This window comes from Solanum tuberosum, unplaced genomic scaffold (assembly GCF_000226075.1).
Source record: "Solanum tuberosum cultivar DM 1-3 516 R44 unplaced genomic scaffold, SolTub_3.0 scf00068, whole genome shotgun sequence".
NCBI lineage: Eukaryota > Viridiplantae > Streptophyta > Magnoliopsida > Solanales > Solanaceae > Solanum > Solanum tuberosum.
In genome coordinates this window covers 581291-605907 of record NW_006238994.1, presented here as the reverse complement: position 1 = coordinate 605907, position 24617 = coordinate 581291, and the positions used below count along the sequence as shown (strand labels likewise).

Sequence of the window (24617 nt, the reverse complement as noted above, 5' to 3'; positions counted from 1 at the left end):
TTGTGCATGAATATTTTTGTGTTCACGTAGTTCAAGAAAAGATTGAAAAAAATCATTATGTTATCAATATATATAACTTAGTTCCAATATAAAAAGGATATAATTTAAAATTTGAAGTTAAAACAAATATATCAAATAATGAGTGAAAATATTATGAGAATTTATGAACTTATTGGTAAAAAATACTCTCAAATAAATAAAATAAAAAATATACCATAACAATTTTATTTATATAAACTATATTAATATATAATAAAATTAATAATAATAATTTAAACAAATTTGGGGCCTTCAAATTTTTGAGGCCCAAGGCAATGGCCTCACTGGCCAAGCCTTAGAGCCGCCCCTGATAAGAACAAACAATAAACAGAACAAATAATGATACATGATACGATTTGCATAAATAGACGAACTTAATACAGAGCATGCAATGAGACTCAAAATTTCAGTATACAACTGACCTTCCGGTAAGTTGAGGTGGGAGCAGAAGACCACTTCCTGTTTCAGGGACATTCTTCATGTGAGGCAAAGTTCCTTTAGGAATCTTACTGCGTGGATAAGTGGATGCTGATACCTTTATATCCCGTTTCCGTGTTGCATTTTCAGCCATGGCTGCTGCAACTAGGGAAGAATGGTCAGTATTGTGTCCAAGATGGCCTGGCATTGTAGGTGAATTTAATAGAAGTGATGCATCAGGGAGTTTCAGTTCGGAGGACTCCGATAAACTTGACGAGTGTAATGCTTCTTTATTTAAAGACGAACTAGTCCTCCTGCATATGCAAATTCAATATAATTGAAGCATTGTCATAGGATAAATTTGCAAGTTGAAGCATTGCCATAGTATAAATTTGCAATTCATCATTCTATGACTAAAAGTTCCTCCTCTAAATGCATATCATCCATAGTTTTCACTTTTCAATAGATCATAAAGGGTGAAGAAATAAGATCATATGTTTCGACTTATCATCAACAGTAGCATACTTATATTTATAATTGAGCTGCATGAGTCAGATCTTCAGATTACTTTCCCCATTAAAACTAAGCAAATTTATTAATGATTGCATAATCCAACCACAAAGAACTATAGAAGTCAAAAGGTTTATAGCACACTACTGGACTGATCAGTCTCCAGTTTTCACTTGGGATATTCTCAGCCAACAGAAGCCATTCTTTTTAACGCAGTGCTCTACACTTCACTATAACCTTCGAAGTGCTTTTAGGTGTTTAAACTTCAAAATCTATTAAACTAACACATCCCATGCTAACTAACTTATCAATAAAAGAAACAAAAACATCCCGCTCTATCAGTTGCCCTAAGCAAATTTTACACAGAAATGTAAAAACACAATTTCAGACAAATTCCAGCAAGCTTATTATTTTATCAAACCCCGTACCATACTCTCTCCACCTCCTATGGGAGCTATGCGGCATGTGGGGCAATACTCGGATTAGCTTGATTCCAGAAAATGCAGATGTATGGGATTGTTTTATCAGGCAGGGGATGTAACCCCGGAAATATGCCTTGTATAAAATAAAGGGCCAGAATCATTTTCTTTTCCCTGCCCGTCCTTATCCCCTTTGGCTGGCAAATTGGCAGTCCCTCTCCTTATTAATCATTCAATTAAGAAATGCTCCATTATCTTAACAAATTTTCTTTTATGGTAGCTCATTAGGCATTAGAAAACACAAATTCACAAGCACAATTACAATAAGATTGAGCAAGAACACTTTCTTATTCCAACCAATGACAATCACTTGCTGCTTCAATTTACCAAAAATCTTTAATGTAACACTTTACAATAGTAGTATTATTTTTCATAGCTCATCACGGATAAAAAAGTTCACTTTTTTTTGGGGGGTCTACAATTCCACCCCTTTATCATCAAACCACAATCCAAGCCCTAGAATACTACAAAAAAAAAAATTAATCTCGACCCATTAGGCAAAACAACAAAAACCCACAAATTCTCTCGAAAGCCAAGTTCTAGAACACTAGGAAAAATAAAGCATGTCCCATTAGACAAAACAACAAAAACCCACAAATTCTCCCTCAAATAGGGATGCTTTAATGGAGAATAAAACCCTAGTGGATACCCAAATAGAAAACTTAACTGGCTGCAAAGGATACTAATTTCATAAAGAAAAGAAAGTTACTGGTTTTGAGGCTGAGGAAGATGGCGATTGTCGTTTCTGGTTGGTAATGGATCCAAAGGGAGTCGAGGGGTGGGCTCTTCCGCTTTGCTAAGTTGTTTATTTTCTTGGGGTTGTTCGTGAAGCTCTTCTTCTTCGTCAGAGGATGCATAATCTACCAAAGACATCTTCTTTATTTCTTGTGCAAACTCTTCGATTGGGGACAAAAATTATAAGATTCTGAACATGGAATGATATATTATTACAACTAAACATATTTGTTTGCAAAAAGACTATAGAATACTGTAGTTAAGGAAGGATAAACACCCCTCTAAGTTTTGATTTAATACTTTATTTCTTATTTTAATTTCTTCACAATAACTATTTTAAACTAATTATCATTTATTATGAATATGATAAAAGTATTTATAATTTGATCAGTTGCTTTTTCATACACTAGTCCTGGACATGTGCGTTGCACGTATATCTCAAATAAAAAAAAATATTTGATTATAAATATAAATTGAAAAACATATATAAGATAAGAAATCAAAATAGATATCCTCAAATTTCAAAGTATTAGCATAATAAGAATATGTATTTCTAATGAGTTTAATCAATCATATCTCGCAATAATCCCTGCAATTCATACATCAACATTCAACCGTGTATAACTGTATATAAATATAAAGAAAACTTGAAATGCATAACAACAATTATATCTATATTTTTTAAAACACTATAAAGTCAATTTTTCTTTTTGCATTATAATATGGATTACACACAACAACTTCTATTAAAAAAAAGGAAACACAAAATTAGGAAAAATAGTATCAATAAATTGGATGAAAAATGTAAAATTGTAATAAGAGGAAGAGAAGAAAAAAATCAGTAGATTACCTAACCATGAATAAGAAAGTATGTTGAGTAAAAGAGGAGTAATGCAAAAGTGTGAGCTGATAAATATAATAATTTGTATTAAATAATGAAAAGACAACTCTTCAATTTCTGCAAAAATTTTATAACTACGAGCTCAAGATAATATAAATTTATTAATTTAATAAATGACATAAATAAATAACATACATTGTATGCATGTGTAGTTAATGGGGTGGTGAAAAAGACTTTTTCTAAAATTATTTTTATCTCTTTAAAGTATTTTTGAACTTATAATATTAGTGTTATAGAAAATCATATAAAGTCATAAGCTACTGCAAGTTTTTATAGTAATTATTTTATTAAATTATATACCTATTAACTTATTTTTAACTATTTATAACCATTTCGGACATGTATAAACTAATTTTGGAAAGCTTGTAAAATGAGAAATTATTATTTCTGATCATTAATTTAGGGGGGAAATGTCTGAAATATATCCAAACTTTGGCCGAAATTGTTGTTATGATACTGACCTTTGGAAAAGACCTTTTACCCCTTGCACTATTTAATAGTGTATTTTAAAGGTATATATGTGCCCACGTGGACATCATAAATATTGCATAATTATAAATAGTAACGTGTCCACGTGAGCACCTATATACCTTTAAAATACACTATTAAATAGTGCAGGGGGTAAAAGGTCCTCCATAAAATTTGGTATCGTAACAGCAATTTCGATCAAAGTTGAAGTATTTTTCAGACCATTTTCCCTTATTTTAGCTATTATTAACATTTAGTATGACAACATTTTAAAAAGTAGTCTCCTTTAAATATTAACTGTTTCTAAATTAACGTAGCCAAGAATTAGAAATGTTTTGATGTTTTGTTTATCTAAACACGTAGAATTTTGTTTTTGAACCTGAAACATGTAATTAAGCCTTGGGTGAATTATAATTTTATTTTTACCATTTAATTAAGTATATAATTTATAACATTTTAATATAATGAAGGGGTAAAATGGTAATCCAACTTTAAAGGTTGGAACTTCCCACTTTTCGTAATATATGATGATGATATGATGTGATGATATAATGATATATGATATATGATGACACCTCTTCAAATTCTTTACTTCAATATTAAACAGTAGAGTCTATTTAGAAGGAAAAATGTCGATTACATTGTTTTATCAATCATAACTTTTCAAATTCTTCTGTTATGAGATTTATGATTATGATTAAAAGCAATATCAATGTACTCATTTATCAAGAAAATAACAATTTAATTATTAAAAGGGCTTATGAACTTCAAATTCTACCATTATGTGATTAAAATATTTGTATTTAATTAAATAATTAGTCAAATTTTAATTTAGTAAAGGGGCAAAATGATAATTCAACTTTTTACTTTGGAGCTTTCCACTTATAGTAATATATGATAAATGATGATATGATATGATATGATGATATATATATAGGAAAAATTACATGGAAAGACCATCCTTAAGACTTAACTACATAAATAATAGTACTTTTTCAATATTACAAATATGAAAGTTTTTTTACATATATAGCAGTTTAAAGAAGTTGAAAAGATAATAATTATTATTATTAATATATACAGATATATTATTATATATGGTTCTTGGTTAAATTCATTTGAGAACTTTTCTTGTTTCTACCAAAAAAAAAACAAGAAAATTTATGGGCACTTTAAAAAGTAATTCTTGATATTGTTAAGAGGATAGTGAAAGTTAGGTGATTTATTTTATTATACAGAATTGACTCGATAACTATCTACACTTTGATTATATGTTCGCTAATCATCTATGTAATTAACCTGTAAGTTCAGTTTCTATTTTTAATATTGTAGAAAGTAAACATTATACAGTTAAAAATGTTTTAAACAGGATTTCAATTTTTGAGTTGAAGAGAAATTGATCCAATTTTGGAATGACCAATGTCCCAGAACTACTTCTTTGACATATTGATTGTTGGAAGTAGCTGGAAAATGTCCCTTGAAGAGCTTGAAAAAAGCAAAAAAGGAAGTGTTTTAAAGCAATAAATAAAGTGAAAGATTGAATAAATGGAAGAACATGATACAACATCAATTCTCATGCTACAAAGATAGCAGGTCCATTTGTCTAAGACCATATTACAAAATTGACTGAACATACAACACCTAATTTCAGAAGCAACTTCACTGCCAAAGCAACAACTTGAATGGTCGAATAGTACATGATGCTGGTGTGCTAAGAGGCTCCTTCATCAAAGCTACTGCCCAAGTAATGAAGGTCTATAGATGGCATGACTTTGTGCAATCTCAATACGATCACGTGGATCATTCATAGTTTCATCTCTCAAGGCCTGAAGAATTGCCTCTGATGAAACCTCCCTGTAGTTTCAATGCAACAACACTCGGATTACTTATAAAAGAACTGCAAACATAAGGGTGGGGGGAAAGCAGGGCAAGAATCTCATGTACCTCATTATTAGTATTTTGTACAATGTCTTCAATAAAGGACAAAGTTCAACAGGAGCTACATGTTTGTTTTCATCAGGATGAAAAATATTTAAACTGGACTGACTAAGTAGCTCATAGAAGGCTTTTACTGCTGAAACTCCCTGCACAAATTGATACAGGTGTTAGCATTCACACATGATTCCACATACTCATTAACTCTCTTGCAGTTCTAGTTCAGAACGATATCCTCCGTGAACTAAACCAGAAACGATATATTCACATGGTATGCAGCTCAAGTTTTGTTATGTTATAGAGAGAGCAATTTCAAGGTGCATGTCGGATCCTCAAAAACCTATCAACATGATTTCAAATCGATGTCCAAAAACTCCCCTAATAATTTACACATCAACTCCTATTAATATGCAACAGAAGTTAAGAAGAGTAAATTATCATTAGAAATCTATTTACAGCCACATGCTCATAGCTTGTCAATGTGTGCTAAGTATTCTAGAATGTACCTGTATCATCCCCTTTCCCTTGATGCTGTCACCCATTTCAAGGTTTATTTCCCCTTTGGCCAACTTTTGGCCATACCATGCATTACGACCTTTCAACAGGGTCACATATGTATCAGCCAGGAGTGGACCTGCAAGCTTCTCGGGTCCTTCAGCCAGGAGATGTGTAATGAAGATCATCTCAGATGTACAATGTGCAAAGTATACTGACTTGCTTGTGGCACTTTCATTAGTAAGAGCTGCTACCATACCTATCGAGTAGGAAATAGTGTCAATGTGTGGTTTCAAATGTACCTAAGCAACAGAGTCTAACACCTAATGTAAATCTCTCAATTATGGTGTTTCAATAAAGATCGAATTATTACATCATACTGCCATAACCAGGGACACAGAGCATTTATAATGATATTCATGATTTCATGCAGGATATTGCTGTATAGAAAAAGTCTCAGCCACATTGTGGATGCCCTGACATCCTTAATATATTTACTAATGAGAATTCTCTGGGAATTACTTTGATTTCATGTGAGTTAGAATTTGACTAAAGATGTCACAATGCTTAAACTGTGGGAAGCTGCAATTTATCACCACAACAATGCTGAAAGCTCCCAATCTCCAAAAAAAAAAAGGAAGTAAACAAACAGCGATAGTGGAAATAAGGAGATGATCTTATTGCACACTCAGTCTAGGCTGGAGACAACTCGATAAGCCAATTCTAAGAAATCTATGCACTATAAAGTTTTTAACAGATAATAAGTAAAGTAAAACATTGCACCAGAAAGAGAAAAGATTGTACCAGCTCCAATGGCGTATACATTCTTTAGACCACCCATGACCTCATGAGTTACCAGGTCACCATTGTCCCATACGATAAAATGTGGCTGCCTCAAAAATCTCGCTAGTGCTTTCCGCCATTTCTCAGCTCCACATATCCGGGCATTGGCGTATTCTCTGTTGTAAATCTCTGATGCAATATTAGGTCCACCAAGATACAAGATATTTTCTACTGGAACTCCAGCTGCAAAAAATAGGTGTTACGTGAGCAATAAGTAACACTAATAAAGAACTTAAAGATCACATATTTTTGAAGTTCAAATTCAACCATATACACCATAGGCATGTCGCTTTAGCTATCAATAGTACAGAATGGTTGAAGAACCAACGTGGCTTAATCAGGTTGCAAATAATAATTTTGCATATCTGAAGACTTCAAAATACAATTATATACACACACAGGAAGTAAAGTGAAATTAATATATTTCAACATTAAATCTAACTGGACATTAACAAGAGTAAATAACACAATCAAACAAAGCCCACAATTGGGGTCTAGGGGAGAAGACTACACAATCATTGTGAAAAATGGGAAAATGTGCATACAAGTACTTACATGTGATCTAAAAAGTAGTTAGAGCAGAATCTAAACCTTCAAAACACCTCCATTAGGATCATATATATACCCCATACAGATCTTGACTAAGAAATAATTATATCTGCTATTTAGGCTGAACTAAAGGCATGAAGCATGCTTATGTTCCTAAAAATTTTTATAGTGACATCTCATTCAATCAGCTAAGAAGAGTTAAGTGTAATGAGCAAAATAAAGGTCAAGAAATCATTTTATTCTATTTTCCATAAGCAAGAGACATATTTGACGGCCAGTGACATACAGTTTGCAACTCGGTAATAATGGACCTGCCCCTCTACCCTTCTCCACTTAACTATCTGCTTTTGTCTGTGACAAAGATTGAACTCGTGTCATGTGCCTGACCCACACATCACCTGCTGCACTCTTATCACTAGACTAAAATTCTGGAGGCATAAAAGTCAAGAATCTTAACAAAAGGTTATACTAAGCAACTATTATTAAGCATCCGTTCTTGTTTTCCCAAAAGGTATTGCTGAAAGGCAAACTGCTCATAATGCTTGCAGTACTTAGCAAAGTCACTTAAAAGAATCTTTTTATCCCAAATATAAAAAAACATAACAGACATCCCATATTACTCATTCTGCTGCCACATAAGGATGAACAGTTTTTCTTTGACTATTATATTGACTCATCAAACCTGAAATCTGATGCTGCCTCTTGTCCCCTTTATACTGGCTGTGACGTAGAAGTAAATTAACTGAGAAAAATGTTTTCTAACTAAGTTTGTTGCAAACTATAAGTTCAAGTATTATATCAGAAACAAACGTGTTGAATTCTTTTCAAGTCTCTAAAGATCCATTTATCAAATGCTCCTAGGAACAGTCATGTATTTCACTAACTCCAATTAAAATATGATCCATCAAGAAGTAGAAGAGGCAAGATTGCCCTCGTTGCAAACAGGAAAAAGAAAAACATTCTTCCATTTAACCATGTCAGCTCCCAAGTATTCAACTTAAAAATCATGATAGAATTGAGTCAGCTGCAGTAACTTTCACAACAACAAAGTTATTTACTGAATAAATAACGCAATGGAAATGTAAAGTACAAGTCTGGAAGAATAACTCAACAGTATGGGGAAAAAAAGTCTCTTACTTGCTTTGTTAATCATTTGTGTTGGGGTAACAATGCGCGGTTCAGGCCCTAGTTCAGCCTCTATGCCCTTTGCCAAAGATAAAATGACTGGAACAGTAATTCGTTCCTTCCAATACCGACTAATTTCTTGAAATACATCCCTGGTTTCTGTTGATGGCAAACCATTAATGACAATATCAGCATCCCACACAGCCTCCTGCAAATTAGTGACTACTTTTAAAGGGCAAAGTGGTGTGTCAATCATATTCGAACAAAAGCCATCTTTCAAAATCTCATCAGCATGTAGTGTCCTATCACCTAATCTTGCCTCAACATACTTCAAGTATGCACACCGTCTTATCAACCTCCTCAACACATCCTCCCTTGAATTGATCACCTCAAATAGATGCTCTGCAGTAGCTTTATCAACATCTCTTCCAGCTCTCCTCCATATTCTAATCTGCACCTTCTCTCGAAGATTACCATACGCATCCTGCAACATTGCTACAAAAACACTACCCCATGCTCCTGCTCCAACACCCACAATTCTCAATGGATCACCATCTGCTTTACCAAAAATTCGACGCAGCTCATCAATCTTCTCCTCCACAGAAGAACCATTAGTACTTTGAATCAACCCATTCGGGTAAGCATGACTTGTTACTACTTCCTCAGATCCAACCATCTTATTTTCTATCAAATTTCAAACTATTCCCAATACACCAACAACTCAATCTATCAATCAATTGCAAATACACAAACTTAAACTCTTCTCAACCTTTAAAAGCAAAATGCATAAACAAAAATCTGTAATGTTCCACCAATTTCGCCAATATGAGATTTCACATACAAGATCTAACACTCCTCTGCAATTGGATCAACCCCTAATTTCGTAATTATATCAAAATACCCAAAATGAAGAAAAGCATACAGCTTTATACGTGGGTTTTCAAGAAAATGGAGACAACCTTATCAAAATCAAATCTTTGGTACTTATGACCACAATTGTGTATTACTGAAGCATTCAAGAACTACAACAAAACTAATAAATGGACGGTTTTTTTCACATGGGTTTCATCTGAAAACATAGATAATTACAGCTAGATGAATATCAGAGTAAAAAAAAAAAAACTTTGAAACCTCCGTCACACTTTAGACAACTTTAGGTAAACAACCCCAAAGCTGTTAACATTTTATAGTGGAAAAGAAGGCGGCAACAGGAATTGGGGTTTGAAGTTTGTAGTATATAAATAAATGTTCAACCAAAACCGATCCAGATGAAGAAGCTAGCTAGCTCACGCGTTTCAAGAAATGAGTTGGCAATTTTTTTTTTGACAAATGTGAAAAATATGGATTTGGAAAGGAGGCAAGTGTGAATGTCAATAATAATAGTAGCAAGTATTATGCAATTTTCTGTTCATTTTCTTGCCGGATGCAGTGTGAAAAACTTGTTTTCTTACTTTTCAACCACCTTGGAAAAGTTCTCATAATTTGGTGAATTTTTTCGGCTGGAAAATAAGTTACCGCAAAATTAGGTATGTTGGGATTAATTGTGTTATTTTTATTTTCTAATAAATGATTGGTTTGTTGTAGTAAAGTACTAATATATTTTGCTTACGTTCTAAGAATAAGTTGTTTATTTATAAAAGGGAAAACGGTCAAAATTTGAACCGATCGATAAATCGAATCAGAAAAAGATTGGATTAATGGTTATTTAATGGTTTTATTAAAAAATTATCGGATTATCGGTTCGATATTGGTTTTTTAATAATGGGTTATTAAATTAACCGATAACCCATTAAAAATTAAAAATTACTATTTTAATTTTTAGTTATATATAAATATCAAACAAAAAATATTATTAATATAATCATTATATTAGACTATAACTATAAGGACTCTAGACAATTAAAACTACTTAACTCTGCGATCTCTCCATTTACCTTTTAGGTTTTACTTTTTAGTATTACTTTAGTCTTTAGGTTGACAACGTCAAAACCTAAAGAATTAAGAATGGCGACGGCTAGGGTTTGCAACGACAATGGCAGTGGTTAGGCAACGGCTAGGGTTGTGAATTGTGAGTATTTGCTATACTTTAACTACACTATAAGCAAATTTTTTGCACTCAATGAGTAATTTGATTTCTATTTTTATTTTATTTTTTGCATCAAATTGTTGGACAAGTCATATACTCTTTTTAAAAAAAGTCATATATTTATTTTGAAAGCATTTTCTTATTGGTTAAATCGAAAACTGAACCGTTAATAAAGACCAAAAACCGATAACAAATATCTTATCGATTTGGTTATCGGTTTAGCATATTTAAAAATTGAAAAACTGATAAACCGAACCGATAATACGTAAAATCGAATTGAACCGACCGATACACACCCCTATCTATGTGAAATGAACAAAAAATGTCATCTATTTATTCTTTGATAAAAAATGACCTTGCCGTCAATAATTTAGTCCAAAAATGTCCTTATTATTATTTAATGCGTCAAAAATACCACTTTAAAAAATTAGCAAATGTTTAGCCTACTTCAATTCAGGAAAAAAAAAATTAAAAAATTTCTTATTTTATTATAATTTTTTTTTATCGTTTATAAATAAAAATTAATAATGGATATACTATGATCTTATATATATGACATATATTATCCCTCGGAAGGGTACATGAAATAATTCTATTTTAATTGATAAAATGAGATTAAGAAGAAAAAAATTATGTCCTACATTTATATTTGTTAAAGTAATTTTAAAAGAAAGAAAACAAGAATAAGGTTCTTTAATAATATTTTAATTAGGAAGAAGATGTATTTAAAAAGAAAAGAAATAATATATTTATTCGGAAAAGGGCTTTTTTGACCCGTTTAGTAACTATAGGTGCATTTCTGGACCAAATAATTGACTACATGAGCATTTTTGAAAGAAAATATTGATGATAAGGGCATTTTTGAGCCAAACTATAAACGGAGGGCATTTTTTTCATTTCACATAGTTTAAGGACATTATTGACTCTTTTCCCTTTTAAAAAAATTATCTTTTGTAAGTGTAAAAAATATGGAAAATGATGTGTAAAAAATGTTTGAGGGGTAATTTTGTCATTTAATTATTTTATGTCGAGATATGTTACTTCAAGATTATTGTTTTTATCCAGGATAGAGATAACTTATCTGTACTAATTATTAATTATTCGATAAATTATCTCAAACTTTGTAAACAAACGAGTAAAGGGTACTAAAAATATATTTCAAGATTATATTCTTTATTCATTAGGGTGATTCGATTCAGGGATAACGTTTTGAAGAAATGATATAGCTAGGATTATACTACTATTGAAATTAGTAATTGCTGAATTATTTAGTAGTAGCTGCGTTTTATTGAATTAAAATTGGGATATGCTGAGTGTAATCTATAATGTGTTTGGTTAATAAATATTGGATGCTCTTTTTTTATTTCTAATTTTAATCTTTGATGTCAGTGATGACTGTGAAAAGAGCATTTGGGGGATGATATTGTCATTTTGATAAGTTTATAGTATTATTATTCCACATTAACAGTAATATCATAATTTATATAGATATTAGTTAATATCAATAACAGTAATATTATATTATAAGATGCGACTAAGGGGTCGTTTGGTAGGCCGCAATAACTCGATGAAGATTCAGTAAATATGAGGCGTCCTTTTCGTGTACTATTATACTTTTTTTTAATAAACATACGTTTATATTATAATTTAAAGATATATTTATTCACCGGTCTTTGCGATACACATCTACTCATCTACATTTTATGTGTTAGTTGAACACTTTTAAACCTTTCAAAATGATCATTAGATACCTCTGAAGTTTCTGTGTCACTTCAACATTTGGGTCCACAACAGACAATAAGAACAAGTTACAGTGTTTAGTTGTTAGTTCAAACTTGAAATCAAATTAAAGTGTTTAGACATGTACTCAAAGTTGAAAAGTTTTCTTGTCATCTATGATCAAATTTGAATGTCTATTTAGGTATTATGTCTAACAACAAATCTAACAAAATCATTTAACACTCTTTTATATATATATATATATATATATATATATATGTTTGTGTTCAGTCATGTGTGTATGAATGCAAAAACATATCGAAAAAAGTACATACTTTAATCTGAAAATTATTTAATACTAAATATTCGTGTTCAGTCATAATACATAAATATGCTCTTTAACTTGACTTCAACTTATATTTATACTCTACAATTTTAAGTGTACACAAGTATACACTTAAATTTGTATAAAATAAACAAGTAAACACACACGTCCTACGTGGCAACTAACGTGAAAATTTGCATCATACATGGTGTCCTATGTGTATTATGTTACGTAGGACTCATGTGTCTACTTGTTCAACTTTAAACACGTTTAAGTGTCTACTTGTACACACCCAAAATTGGAGGACATAAATATGAAATAAGACCAAATTAAGAGGCACATTTATGTATTATGCCCAAAAAAACGAATAGATATTTGGTAATGGACCTAATATTGGAGTATTTTGGGCTTTCTCTTCAATTGTTACAAGTTGGATCACCAAAAGTGAGTTAAGCCCAAGAAACTTCTAGTTGGTCATAACATCATGAATGCCAATTATCTTTGGTTCACTCAAATTCCTTTGAGCTTTTTGTGTCCATATTATTTATGTAATTATATGTCAAATTACCCAATCTGAAACAAACAAAAAGTGTATGATTTCCCAACAACATCATGAACAATACATTCGAGTAATTAAAAATAACGATGACTGGCATTAGTGATGGCAAATGGGTGGGTTGGGTCAAATTTGGGCGGGTTGAAAATGGGTCAACTTAAAATGGGTAATAATTCAATCCGCCCATATTTGATACGGGCAAAAATGAATTGGGTAAAATACTAGTGTACCCATATTATACCCATATTTTCATGAGTAAAAACATAAAGAAATGTAACCAACGTTTATTGGAAAAAGCAATCCCAAAGATTTGGGACCAAAAGCGGTTAGCGGTGACCATTGAATAAGTTTCTTCGGCTTGAGTTGGGTTAAAAGCACAAAATGTATTTGCACCATCACCGTCTTCAAATAAAGTATTTTCTATGGTAGCACCATGAATGGCGCATAGCAAAGGCGCCCCAATACACCGACAACTCCCATCATATGAAAGGGGTTCAAGGTCCAATTATGAAATCCTTGAAAAAATAGGATGAATCAAAATATAGCTGCTACACCAAAACCAGGTGCAAAGAACCAACCAGACTGACCTAGTGAATAAATCAGAAATATAGAAACAAAAACAGCAATTGGACTAGAGAATGTGATTGCATTATAAGGTCTCAATTGAACAGATCGAGCAAACTTGAATATTCAATGCAATGATGCAGTATATTCTTTGATGGTTATTTTAATATTTTTTATACTAATTTTTTTTTACCAGAATCAGTATTAATTAATATTGATCAGAATGCTATAGAAGTACCTTTTAATATTTGTTAAATAACGATTAATAATCAATTATATTGGGCCCGTATCACGGACCTTAAGGGGTTGTTTGATTTGAATGTGAGTTATGATGGGATAAGATATGATGGGATAAATTATGTTGGGATTATTTATGATGGGATAAGTTGTCCTGGGATTGTTTCTTATTGAGTGTTTGGTTTGTTGTATTCAAAATATTATATATTGATAAATTTTAAGAACAAGTTGTTTGTTTACAAAATTACCCTTCACTTTATTTAAACTTTTTAAACTTTTCTTTGCAAGCTTTAGTTATTCATTTTTTAAAATAAAACTTTTATTTTATTTAACTTAAATATTTTTGTTTATGTATCTCCGTGATAAGTACCATGTGTATTTAAAAATATAACTTTTTTCTTATTTAGCTTAAAAATAGAACTTCCCTCTTAAGTTTGTTAAAGAGAAGAAATTTTATGAGAAATCAAAATAAAATAAACATAAGAATTAGTCAAAATAAATTCATAAAATAAAAATTATATTTATATAGTGTAATTTTTTAATAGAAAAATATGTATAATTATCATAAAAAATAAGGAGTAGTAAAATATTATTATACATGGTATTAAAAAAAATGTAAATATACATAAATGTGAAAAATGATGTATAAAAAGGATTTAAAGGGACATATTTGTCATTTACCTATTTTATCCCGGGATAATTTATCCCGAAATTACTATATCACCCATGAGGAGGGATAACTTATCCCGATACTAATTATTAATCCCGGAATAAGTTATCCCGAACTTGCCAACCAAACAACAAATTAAGTGGTACTATAATTTAATCCCGAGATTATTTATACTTATCCTTTACACCAAACAAGCCCTAAGAATCTAGTTTATAAGTAAGTGTAATGTGGTGAGCCTCTTATTTCTCAATGTTTATTTTCATTCTTCAACGGTCACCTTTTGGTATTAAGAGTAATGAAGGTTCAAATGATGATGATTTCTATTGGGTTTGCCTCCAAGAAGATTATCAATTTTGCCAAAGTGTAACTCATTCATCTGCTTTTGGTTGTTCGTTAAATCTTGCCTCTTATCGGAATTTGTTTCTTTTTTGTGCATCTTCGGTAACTGAGTTTGGAGGTTTTGGGTTCTTATTTTTTGGGGGCCTAAAGCCACTCCGCCCTTGGTGAATGCAAGTGTGAGTTGTTAAGCAAGTGGGTTTACGTTAAGTTGCAATGGAAGAGTAAGCAATCTTTAAAATCCAGTGGATTCTTTCCTTGTTTTGATTAATAGATCTTGAAGTTGGTTTGAAGTCAATCTTAAGGTGAAAGATTCTTGATGTGTTAAGGAGATTTGATGGTAGAGAATTTATTGGGCTCCAATTGAATGTGTTGTTTGTATTTGCAGGGAGAACTCTACAGAGTTTCTACAAAGATTTCGGAGAGATAGGCGGATACTATTAAATTTCATACTTTCAGGAAGCTTAATCAAGAAGGTGGTAATTCCTCCCGGAGCTGTTTCCTTGGATGATGTGGATCTTGATCAAGTTAGCCTTGATTTTTTCCTCAATTGTGCAAGAAAAGGTAGGGAATGTCCTCCACAAAATATAGCCTCTACATATTTGCTTTAAAATGGATTGCAATCATCAAGTCAGGATTGATTTTTTTTTTGAGTAGGCGAACTTCTTGAACTATCTGAAGCTATTCGAGATTATCACGACAACACTCTGTTCCCTCATATGGTAAATTCAGACTTGCACATACATTATTTTCTGTTCAATGGTCACTATTTTATGAATGTTCTTGTTCGGGATTGCACATGCATTAATTTCTGTTGAATAGTTACTATTTGTGAATGTTCCAGTTCCAGAGGTTTATCTACTGCAGCATAGAATTATTCCATACGGTATTGTTGTGCATCACTTTTTACCTATTCCAAAACATTATTTAGTGTGTTCTATTATCAATGTTTATTTTCATTCTTCGACGGTTTCCTTTTGGTATTAAGAGTAATGCAAGTTCAAATGATGAATTCTTTCTAGCTACAAATCCTGAACTCTCGGGTTTGCCTCCAGGAAGATTGCCTGTCCCTATTTCCACATCACCAATTTTGCGAACACTCTCAACGTCAGAATCAATTGATACTGAACCATTTGAAGAGCTGTCCAGTTTATCCAAATCTCAGTCTATCAATTCCACACAACAACAAGAGTTAACAGTTGACAACATTGAGGATTTTGATGACGATGATGATCTAGATGAAGTTGACAATCGAAGGTATTCAAGAAGAGTTCTCAATGATGCTGCTGACCTTGTGCTTTGATTGCCGTCATTTGCTACTGGTAAGCATGTTTATTATAGGTGTATATGTGTATGGTGGACCAGTAACTTCTGCTATCATAAGTGTGACCATTTCATTTTGGCAGTATTAAGTTGTAATTTGCTTGTCTTTTAACTCTAAGGTGTTATATCTATAGTATTGGTTATACCAGAAAAATAAAAGATGGGGAGAGTAATGGTTACCATTTTCAAAAAAAAAAAGACTGGGAGGGTAAGACTACTTCGAGATTTCTCTCTGGTTCTATATTTGTCCTACTGGTTACTTTGTGCTTAGGGTGTTGACATATGACTAGGAAACTATCAACAACAGTGATGCAGATGTATTGTATAACTTCTTTAGTTTCTGTGCAATTTTCACTCAATGATAAATGGATTTTTTTAATAAGGGAATTTAACCACTATACTATCAAGCATTGTATCCTAATGATAAATAGATTTCAATTCTCATCCATGTTAATTGCAGTTCGAGCAATGCACCAAGGTCGTGAACATAGCATACTTCTATAGTAGCTTGATATTGGGAGAATATCCGTCCCCTTTTTATTAGGAGCATAAGAATCCACCTTAATCTCCAGCACACTTGTGTGATTTTTTTGATTTTCTAACTTCTTCCAGCTGATAGGCATTATTTAGTTTTTTAAAACTGTAATCCTATATGTTTTTTTTCTTTTTGTAGATTAGAAAGAGTTAGCACTATCTTGATGCATGTTTAATGTTTTTCTGACCTTTGACTATCATAAACAAAACTAGTTGTCAGATTATTAAATAGTTATATAAGTTTTATTCCTGATCTTTGACAGCCCTAATTTTTTCATTTGGTGCTTTTTAAGCATAAAGAGTTCCCGCTAATGTTTTCTTCAACGAACATTCAAGTATTTATTACTCTTCAATTTGTTCTGAAGCTTATTTCATCTTTCATAAACCCTAACCAAATGATAAGTTAAGTTCTGTGCTTGTGCACGAAAATCAGTGACACGGTGATGTCATTTGATCCTCACTTATTTCTGGCACCTTCTTGGTTTGAAGTCTGTTTGGGGAATATCTCGATAAATGTTAAATGTGAAATTGAATGAGGTGAGGTCATTATATCCATTTAACTAGTTTATTTTACCTCTACTTTGTAAACAGCCTATGGTGGGGTGCAAAAGTTTGCTTTGGAGCTTCATATTAAATCCATACTTCCTTTTGCGTTTTGATGTTTGAATTCTTTGATTTTATACAATATTTGAAGCCTTGAATACATGTTTTGGCACGTAATAGGAACTTCCAGATTGATTACTGGAACAAGTATTTGATGAGAAAACAGTTTAATATAATATTCTATTCCAGTATTTCCTGATCGGTTACACTACTTCACTTGTAGATTCCACTATCTTCTTTCAAAATGTATTATTTTCTTGCTTTTACGTGGATGGATGGGAGATACTTATACTTCAGGCTGTATTTCTTCCTAGCTATTGGCGATGATGATCTCCGTGAAACAGCATATGAGATCCTTCTGGCTGTTGCTGGACCTTCAGGGTATTTTCGCCTTTTCTATTTCTTGGCTTGTAACATCTCCCATCCGATTACTTTAACGCATTCTGTATGCACGGAGGCCTCATTGTACCATCAAAGGACATAAAGAAGGAGAAGACATCTAGATTGATGAGGAGGCTAGGCCGTAGTAAGAGTGACAATGTAATGACCCAGTCACAACATTTATCTGTACTGGTCAGTTTGTTGGAGACAATGCGTGTCCAGATGGAGGTAGGAAAATGAATGACCTTTACCTTTTGTCAGATGTGAGATTACTTCTAGCTTATGTTGTTCGATTAACACTAGTAATGGCATATATATCTTATTAGTTTTTTGCCCTTAACTCAACAAGTTGGGATAGCTTGCCTGCTGTTTCATTGCAAATCATTTAGGAAATGAAATAACTTAATAAGCAGTAATTTTTTCTTTTAGTTAAGGTTGAGGTGTTATGCCAAGAGGTGTTCAAATATTATCAAAGTACAGAGTTGCCTTGAGCTGTTATGTTGGTGATTTGTTTGGTATATGGTGCTAGTCTCCACCAGTTGCCAGTTGGTAGTGAGTATATAATGTAAATAGTGTTCCTAGTGCTAGACATTCATTATTAAATCATAAAAGTGATAGCTAACAAAAAGGGATAAATTTCCCAAAGGGAAATGTTAGAAGATAAAGAGGGAAGAGAGATATTGAAGATCCGACTCTGTTATTTAGGAATTTACAGTTTCATGCTTACTGGGTTCTTACCTGATTAATATGTACAGATTTCTGGAGGCCATGGACGTCAGGACAAGACTTGGTCTCCTTAATGCGATGATTAGAGAAGTGGGTAAAAGGATGGATACAATCTTGATCCCACTGGAATTGTTATGTTGTATTTCACGTACCGAGTTTTCCGACAAAAAGTCATATATTAAGTGGCAAAAGAGACAAGTAGGTGCTGTCTTTCCCTTTTAATATGATGATGTGCTGTCTTTCCCACTTAATATGATAATTCAATTTTTTCCTCCCCTCCTCTTTGTAATTGCTGTAACAAGCTTTGCAAAGTTGTTTATTTATGAAACTCAATTCATATGATAATGTATTTAACATTTCTTTTTTATTTATGAAACTAAAAGAGACAAGTAAGTGCTGTCTTTCCCACTTAATATGATAATTCAATTTTTTCCTCCCCTCCTCTTTGTAATTGTTGTAACAAGCTTTGCAAAGTTGTTTATTTATGAAACTAAATTCATATGACAATGTATTTAACATTTCTGTTGCATATTCTTTTTCTGTCAGTTCAGTTAAACATGTTGGAGGGAGGGGCTCATAAATCATCCTGCTATAGGGTTGGGGAATCTGGGCGAAAAGCAAATGAGCTAAGGGTTCTTTTAGCTAAGATAGAGGAATATGAGGTGTGTACATTTCTCTCTATCCCACTTTTGCTGAAGAGAAATTTCTGATTTATTACTAATACTTAAGTATTTGCAATTCTAGTTTGGTCATGCATCTTTGCAAATAGCCAAGTACTGAACTTTATAATATGTTAACTTCTTTGAAAATAGTGAAATGCAATATTCAGACTTAAAGTAGTGGTCTGATTGCATATTTCAAGAAAATACTGGTCGCTACTCATTAATCTTCAACTTTCACAATTTTTTTCAAGTTGAACTTCAGTACTCTTTTATTCAGCTTCAACACAGAGTGGGGGGCTTAGGATTTGAAGGCAGTGCACATGCTTTAACATACACCGCATCTCCGACTTTGAGTAACATTATGCATTCAGTTGGTTTAGTTAGTTTCTAATCAAATTTTTAGTTTATAAACAAATAAACCAATCAAATCGAAATGACTTGGGTTAATTGCATTTTTATGACTTCAGCTTTAATTAAGTTTAGGGATCTCTTTTATGTACCTATAATATAAAAGGAAGAGCCAGGAAACAAGTGTCCCTCTATCATCGATACAAACAACGACAGGAAGCACGTGGCCCTACAACATCTATACAAACAACGAACTAACAACATTATAATTTAACCTATCATTCTTTTCCATAAGGGAATTGTAAATTGAATCATGATTTACCAATTTGCTTAATGGTTGATGCCAATGAATGTAAATTTGCGGTAATCCTAGTTGGATTTCATTTTCTTGATTTTATTGCCGAAAATAAGTATGTTAAATATTAAATAGATGAATTGAAACTACGAATGCACTCCACTTCTTTCAAACAAATTAAATACATTTTTGATTTACTTGAGTGTTCTCGTTTTGAAGTTTGATCATCATATGTCTAATCATAGGATTGCTTAGAATTAAAGTTTTGCTAAGAGGGTTTTCATCTTTTAGATTGGAGGTTCATTATCTATTGAGTTACGAATTGTCTGTTCCTGGCCCTCGGGGGTTTCATGTTTGAAAAAGGAAGTGTCTATTTTTTGGAAATTGACATGTTTTAACTTCTTGTACTTCTATTTATGTACTCTCCTAAAAGGACTTTTTTTCAAAAAAATCTTATTGACCCATGGAATTAGTTCAATTGATGTTTGTTCTTGTTTGCTTGTTTGATGCTCTTCATCATTATTATATGCACCCCAGAAGAATTGGAAGCTCGAAAGGTCCGGTCAAAGGAATTGATCCAAAGCTCGAGTATTGCCTTTTGTCCTCCTCCTTCACTCTCTCGTCTTCTTATTTTTTTCCCAATCCACGGACATTTTGATACCATACACTATGAACACCCATGTCCTGATACCATATCACAAAGAAAGGGTTCTTTTTGATGCTATACCAGATGATATGCCATAAAAAGTATCATTTCTTTGTTTCAGTCTTTTCCTCCTCCTGCAGCAGAGATGCAAAAGACAATGTTTAAAATCTTTGAGAGAGATCGCTATGCCACTGGCAGAAAGGCCAGCTCGAGGTGACTTAACTGGTGAAATATGCCACTGGGCTGATGGTTATCACCTGAATGTCAAATTATACGAGAATCTACTTCTCAGTGTTTTTGATGTTTTAGATGAGGGACAGCTCACAGAGGTCAGTAAAACCCACTTGAATGTCATTCTCTCTAATTCTTGCCATTCTTGCTATGCCTTATGGTGCCAGGATAAAGATGACCATCTTGTTTCTTACACTGGAAAGTAATACTCTTGGGATGTCACCTTTCTCTTAAAAGAAGGTGATATTCTCAAGGGTCATTGGATTTACAGTCTTGGTATGTTGTGTACTTATGTTTGTAATAGAGGGACATGATGAGTGAAGGTGTTAAAAGGGCATGAGCCACAGAATCACATGGAAGGAAATCTTGAAAAACCTACAATCTCTTGGAATTCATGCAGACATAGCGAATAATAGGTCACAATAGAAAATGTTTATATAGTTGGGACTATGTTTTAGTCATGCTAGTAGTAATTTAGGTCTTGTGTTTTGTAGGAGTCCTTTAGTCTTATATGAGATTTATATGCATTTCAAAAATATATAGAACTTCTGGAGCTTATTATTATTATTATTTAATTATTATAAATAATATGGGTCTTAAGGAGCTTAAAATGGAATGGTATGAATTATGATCAGTGAGGATTCATATAGCCGAGGCCCTACTTGCTTAGGATTGAGGTCCAGTTGTTTTGTATGAACAAAATAACCTGTTCTCTGTGTATAATAGTAAAATCCTGAACAGTAATGCAATGGATGATGTTATATGAGTACATTCATTTGGAAATCGATTTATAGGTTTGAATGACCAATTATGAACTTCATCTTTTCCAACCAGGAAGTTAAAGAAATTTTGGAGCTTCTTAAGTCCACATGGCATAATTTGGGAATCACAGAAACCATCCACTACACTTGCTATGCTTGGGTATTATTTCGACAGGTATAAAATGACAAAAAAGATACTGGTTTCTTGTTAGAGTTGCTTAAAACATTACTAGCATTTGCTAGACTACTAACCTGCTGATGGTATATCAATTGTTTGGACTAGATTTTACTACTTTATCAATTATTTGAATGGTGATGGACCACAAGCTCTTTGGAATATGTGGCATTGCCTGCAATTTCCTATTTAGAAAAGAAACTGATATTTCTTGAATCTAGCTTGAAGTACCAGGAAAATCGTGTTTCGTTGACTGAGTTACTAAAAGATTTGGAAGGCTTTGTTCTTTTTATGTTAGTTAGGTTTGCTGATGTCCTCTTGGTGTACTTATTGACCGATGCTAACATTCAATGTCAGTTTACTTTTTTGCATAAAATGAATCTGGGAGTGATCAAGAGTGGCTATCACTTCAGTTTCTCATTTGTTTGAATGTCCTAGAGTATTGAGTGGCCATTTTAGATGCTTCATCCTTGTGTAAAACTAATGATGCATCAAATGTGAGGTTGTACTTACTGCTCCCTGCTTAGTAGCCTATCTGCATTCCGTTTGTGGTACCTATAGGAACCTGAATTTTAATAATTTTGATAGCAATTTTACTATTCATAATTAACAGTAGGTTGTATGGAAAAATATCATACACTATGTTTTGTGATTACTCAGGTATTATGCTTTTATTAATACATATATCAACAATCCTTGGTGAAGCTACCAAAGAAGACCAAATTACCCATCATTTTGAAATAACCTTGATTTAACTTAACTGAAGAATGTGTAGCCTGCCTACTACCTATAAGATTGTGATTAGTCACTTACAGTTGTAACTTAATCTAGCTGAATTAAGGTGATTATTTTAAATGTGTGTATTATTTAGGAAAAATGATGTTTTCTCTTCGTGTTATTCAACTTAGAAGTTTTGACCTTTGTCGAATCAAATGTGCTATTATAGTCTAATTATAATTTATAACTGCCTTAACTTCACCAGGGACTGAAAATTGGTTTTCTGAAATACTAAACCCTCATCCTCTCCCGATCCACATTATTTAACTTCTACAAATTTAAGTAATTTTTTTATCCCAATAAGAAATCGGCTGTTAGGCAATTGCTTCCATCTTCTGTAGTTAACTGTTTCTAAATAAATTCCTGACATATTGCATCAATTTCTTCTTTCTTGGTTACCCACCCTTATTTCAAATTTGGTTACTTGGTTGAAGCTGATCCCTCCATCAATTCCTCTTTGCTTATTGTTGGTGTGTGATTGTCCTATTTCGATATATGCCCCTTGTGTTGTTGCAGTTTGTCATCACGGGAGAGTAAAGGATATTGCAATATGTCATTGAACAGTTGAAAAAAATATCATTAAAGGAACAAATGGGACCGCAAGAGAGAATGCACTTGAAGAGTTTGCGTTCTAGAGTTCAAAATGGAAGGGATTCCAAGAATTGACTTTCTTGCCGTCTTTCTTGTTGCCAATTTCAAAATGGGCTGATAAGCAGTTGGGAGACTACCATCTCGATTATGCTGAGGTTTGTGCACGATTCTAGGCGATTGCAAATCTTGTGCACATGATAAGTCATTTGTTTTAACTTATATTTTACATGTCTTTTCCTGTTTCAAAATTTTGTTCGTGGGGGTAATACAGACACTGATCAACTCAGAGCTTGTACTATAAACTCTGTTTAGTAATTTAAACTCTAAATTTTCTGGAAGTTCCTTGTCCGGGTTTTGTTTGGATTTCTTGGTTGCTACTCGAGTTGGAACTCGTATGGAAGAGGTCGCTGTCTCCTCTGCTCGTCTCGTCCCCGTTCGCTGCCCACAACAAGGTAAACAACTCGTCACCCTTTTTGTCCACTTTGAATTCGTTGTGTTGGTCTGGTGTATTTTTTTTTATGCATTCGAAATGAGTTTACGTGATGTGTTCAGTCTGAGTTATCCCCTTCATCTTATTTTTCTAAAATGAGTAATGCGTGTTTCGTTTTCAAGATGATTTAATGCTTGTTTGAGCCTATTTTTCTGTTTGTGTTCTTTTCGAGTTCGTGGTTGTACCCCCCCTCTGTTCGTTGTTCTTTTCGAGTTTGCGCCTTAAGCTTGTGTTGTATATTTGTTAACCTTGCTAAGACTGTCTATCCCTCCCTTTACTCCCTTTTATGAAGTTGCAAGCAATAAAGTCCCATTCTCGGTCATGTCTAGAAATTATGTATTTTTCTGTCATACTTTGTTGATATTATATGTTGATTTGGTTCATGACTAAAATGTTCAGCTTCCTTTAGTATCATTTGGCTCAGTCGCTACCGTTCTCAACTTTGTGAAGTTTAGTTTCCATTTATTCCTTACTAGTCGCTATTTGCTGTATGTTAAGAAGGAAGATTTTGTTTACTTGTGCTCCTTTGAATTCAGTGATGTCGTTTTCCAGTCATAGGAAGCATGTCTTGGCCTGATTGCTTTCTGTTAATCATTATTGGAAAACTATATTTGTTTTCTCTTGGCAATTACAGTGACTTAGTGTGGGTATAAAGTGGGTTTATTATGTTATAAGGTGTTTGTTTTGAGATGGATTTTGTGAAGCTTTGTGTTGATTCATTGTCTAAATTAGTATGTATTCTCTTGTTTCATTTTTTATATGTGTTTTAGGATAATTTCTTCAATTCTTAATGTGTAAAGAATCATGCTAAGCTTACTGTAATATCTTGTTGTCCTTGGATGCCATCTCTTCATTAATTGCTTAGGACACAAATGTTTGGCTCTTTAAATTATTAGTTGAAAACTACATTTCTTTATTTCTTTACTGTTAAAGTGTGGTTTATGAGTCGTACGTTTTCTTTAATCCACTGCTAGTTTGTTTGATAAAATACAATAGTATTATATGCTCTACAAAGAGTATGAAATTGATTCACTAGTGTCTTGCATTGTTCTGTTCCATTGGTGTGTTTCATTATATTTTTGAAC

At 32.7% G+C, this 24617-nt stretch overlaps 2 protein-coding genes and 1 pseudogene across 2 annotated transcripts in view; 1 reads left to right on the top strand and 2 right to left on the bottom strand.

Moving 5' to 3' along the window:
- Window positions 1-2409, bottom strand: part of LOC102595516 (uncharacterized) — a 4457-nt gene extending 2048 nt beyond the window's left edge. Inside the window, exons 1-2 of the mRNA XM_006345320.2 lie at window positions 2155-2409; window positions 462-770 (exon numbers count right to left, since the gene is read on the bottom strand). Coding sequence (XP_006345382.1) covers window positions 462-770; window positions 2155-2318 — 473 coding nt within the window. The 5' untranslated portion in view covers window positions 2319-2409. The remainder of the gene's footprint in view (window positions 1-461; window positions 771-2154) is intronic.
- A 2652-nt stretch (window positions 2410-5061) lies between these two features.
- On the bottom strand, window positions 5062-9907 carry LOC102595194 (probable glycerol-3-phosphate dehydrogenase [NAD(+)] 1, cytosolic). Its single transcript, XM_006345319.2, has 5 exons — window positions 8509-9907; window positions 6784-7005; window positions 5991-6238; window positions 5494-5633; window positions 5062-5403 (listed from the first exon to the last, which is right to left on the bottom strand). The coding sequence occupies exons 1-5, from the start codon at window positions 9170-9172 to the stop codon at window positions 5283-5285; spliced, it is 1395 nt and encodes a 464-aa protein (XP_006345381.1). The 5' UTR covers window positions 9173-9907; the 3' UTR covers window positions 5062-5282.
- A 5003-nt stretch (window positions 9908-14910) lies between these two features.
- On the top strand, window positions 14911-23248 carry LOC102604941 (uncharacterized; annotated as a pseudogene).
- The last annotated feature ends 1369 nt before the right edge of the window (window positions 23249-24617 follow it).

What these genes read in the sequence shown, in the direction of transcription:
- LOC102595194 (XM_006345319.2), bottom strand. Translation starts at nt 9,172, where the DNA reads ATGGTTGGATCTGAGGAAGTAGTAACAAGTCATGCTTACCCGAATGGG. An exon ending in AGGGAAAGGGGATGATACAG is followed by an intron (nt 5,634 to 5,990) that starts GTACATTCTAGA and finishes CAATTTGTGCAG; the next exon opens with GGAGTTTCAGCAGTAAAAGC. An exon ending in TACAAAATACTAATAATGAG is followed by an intron (nt 5,404 to 5,493) that starts GTACATGAGATT and finishes TTGAAACTACAG; the next exon opens with GGAGGTTTCATCAGAGGCAA.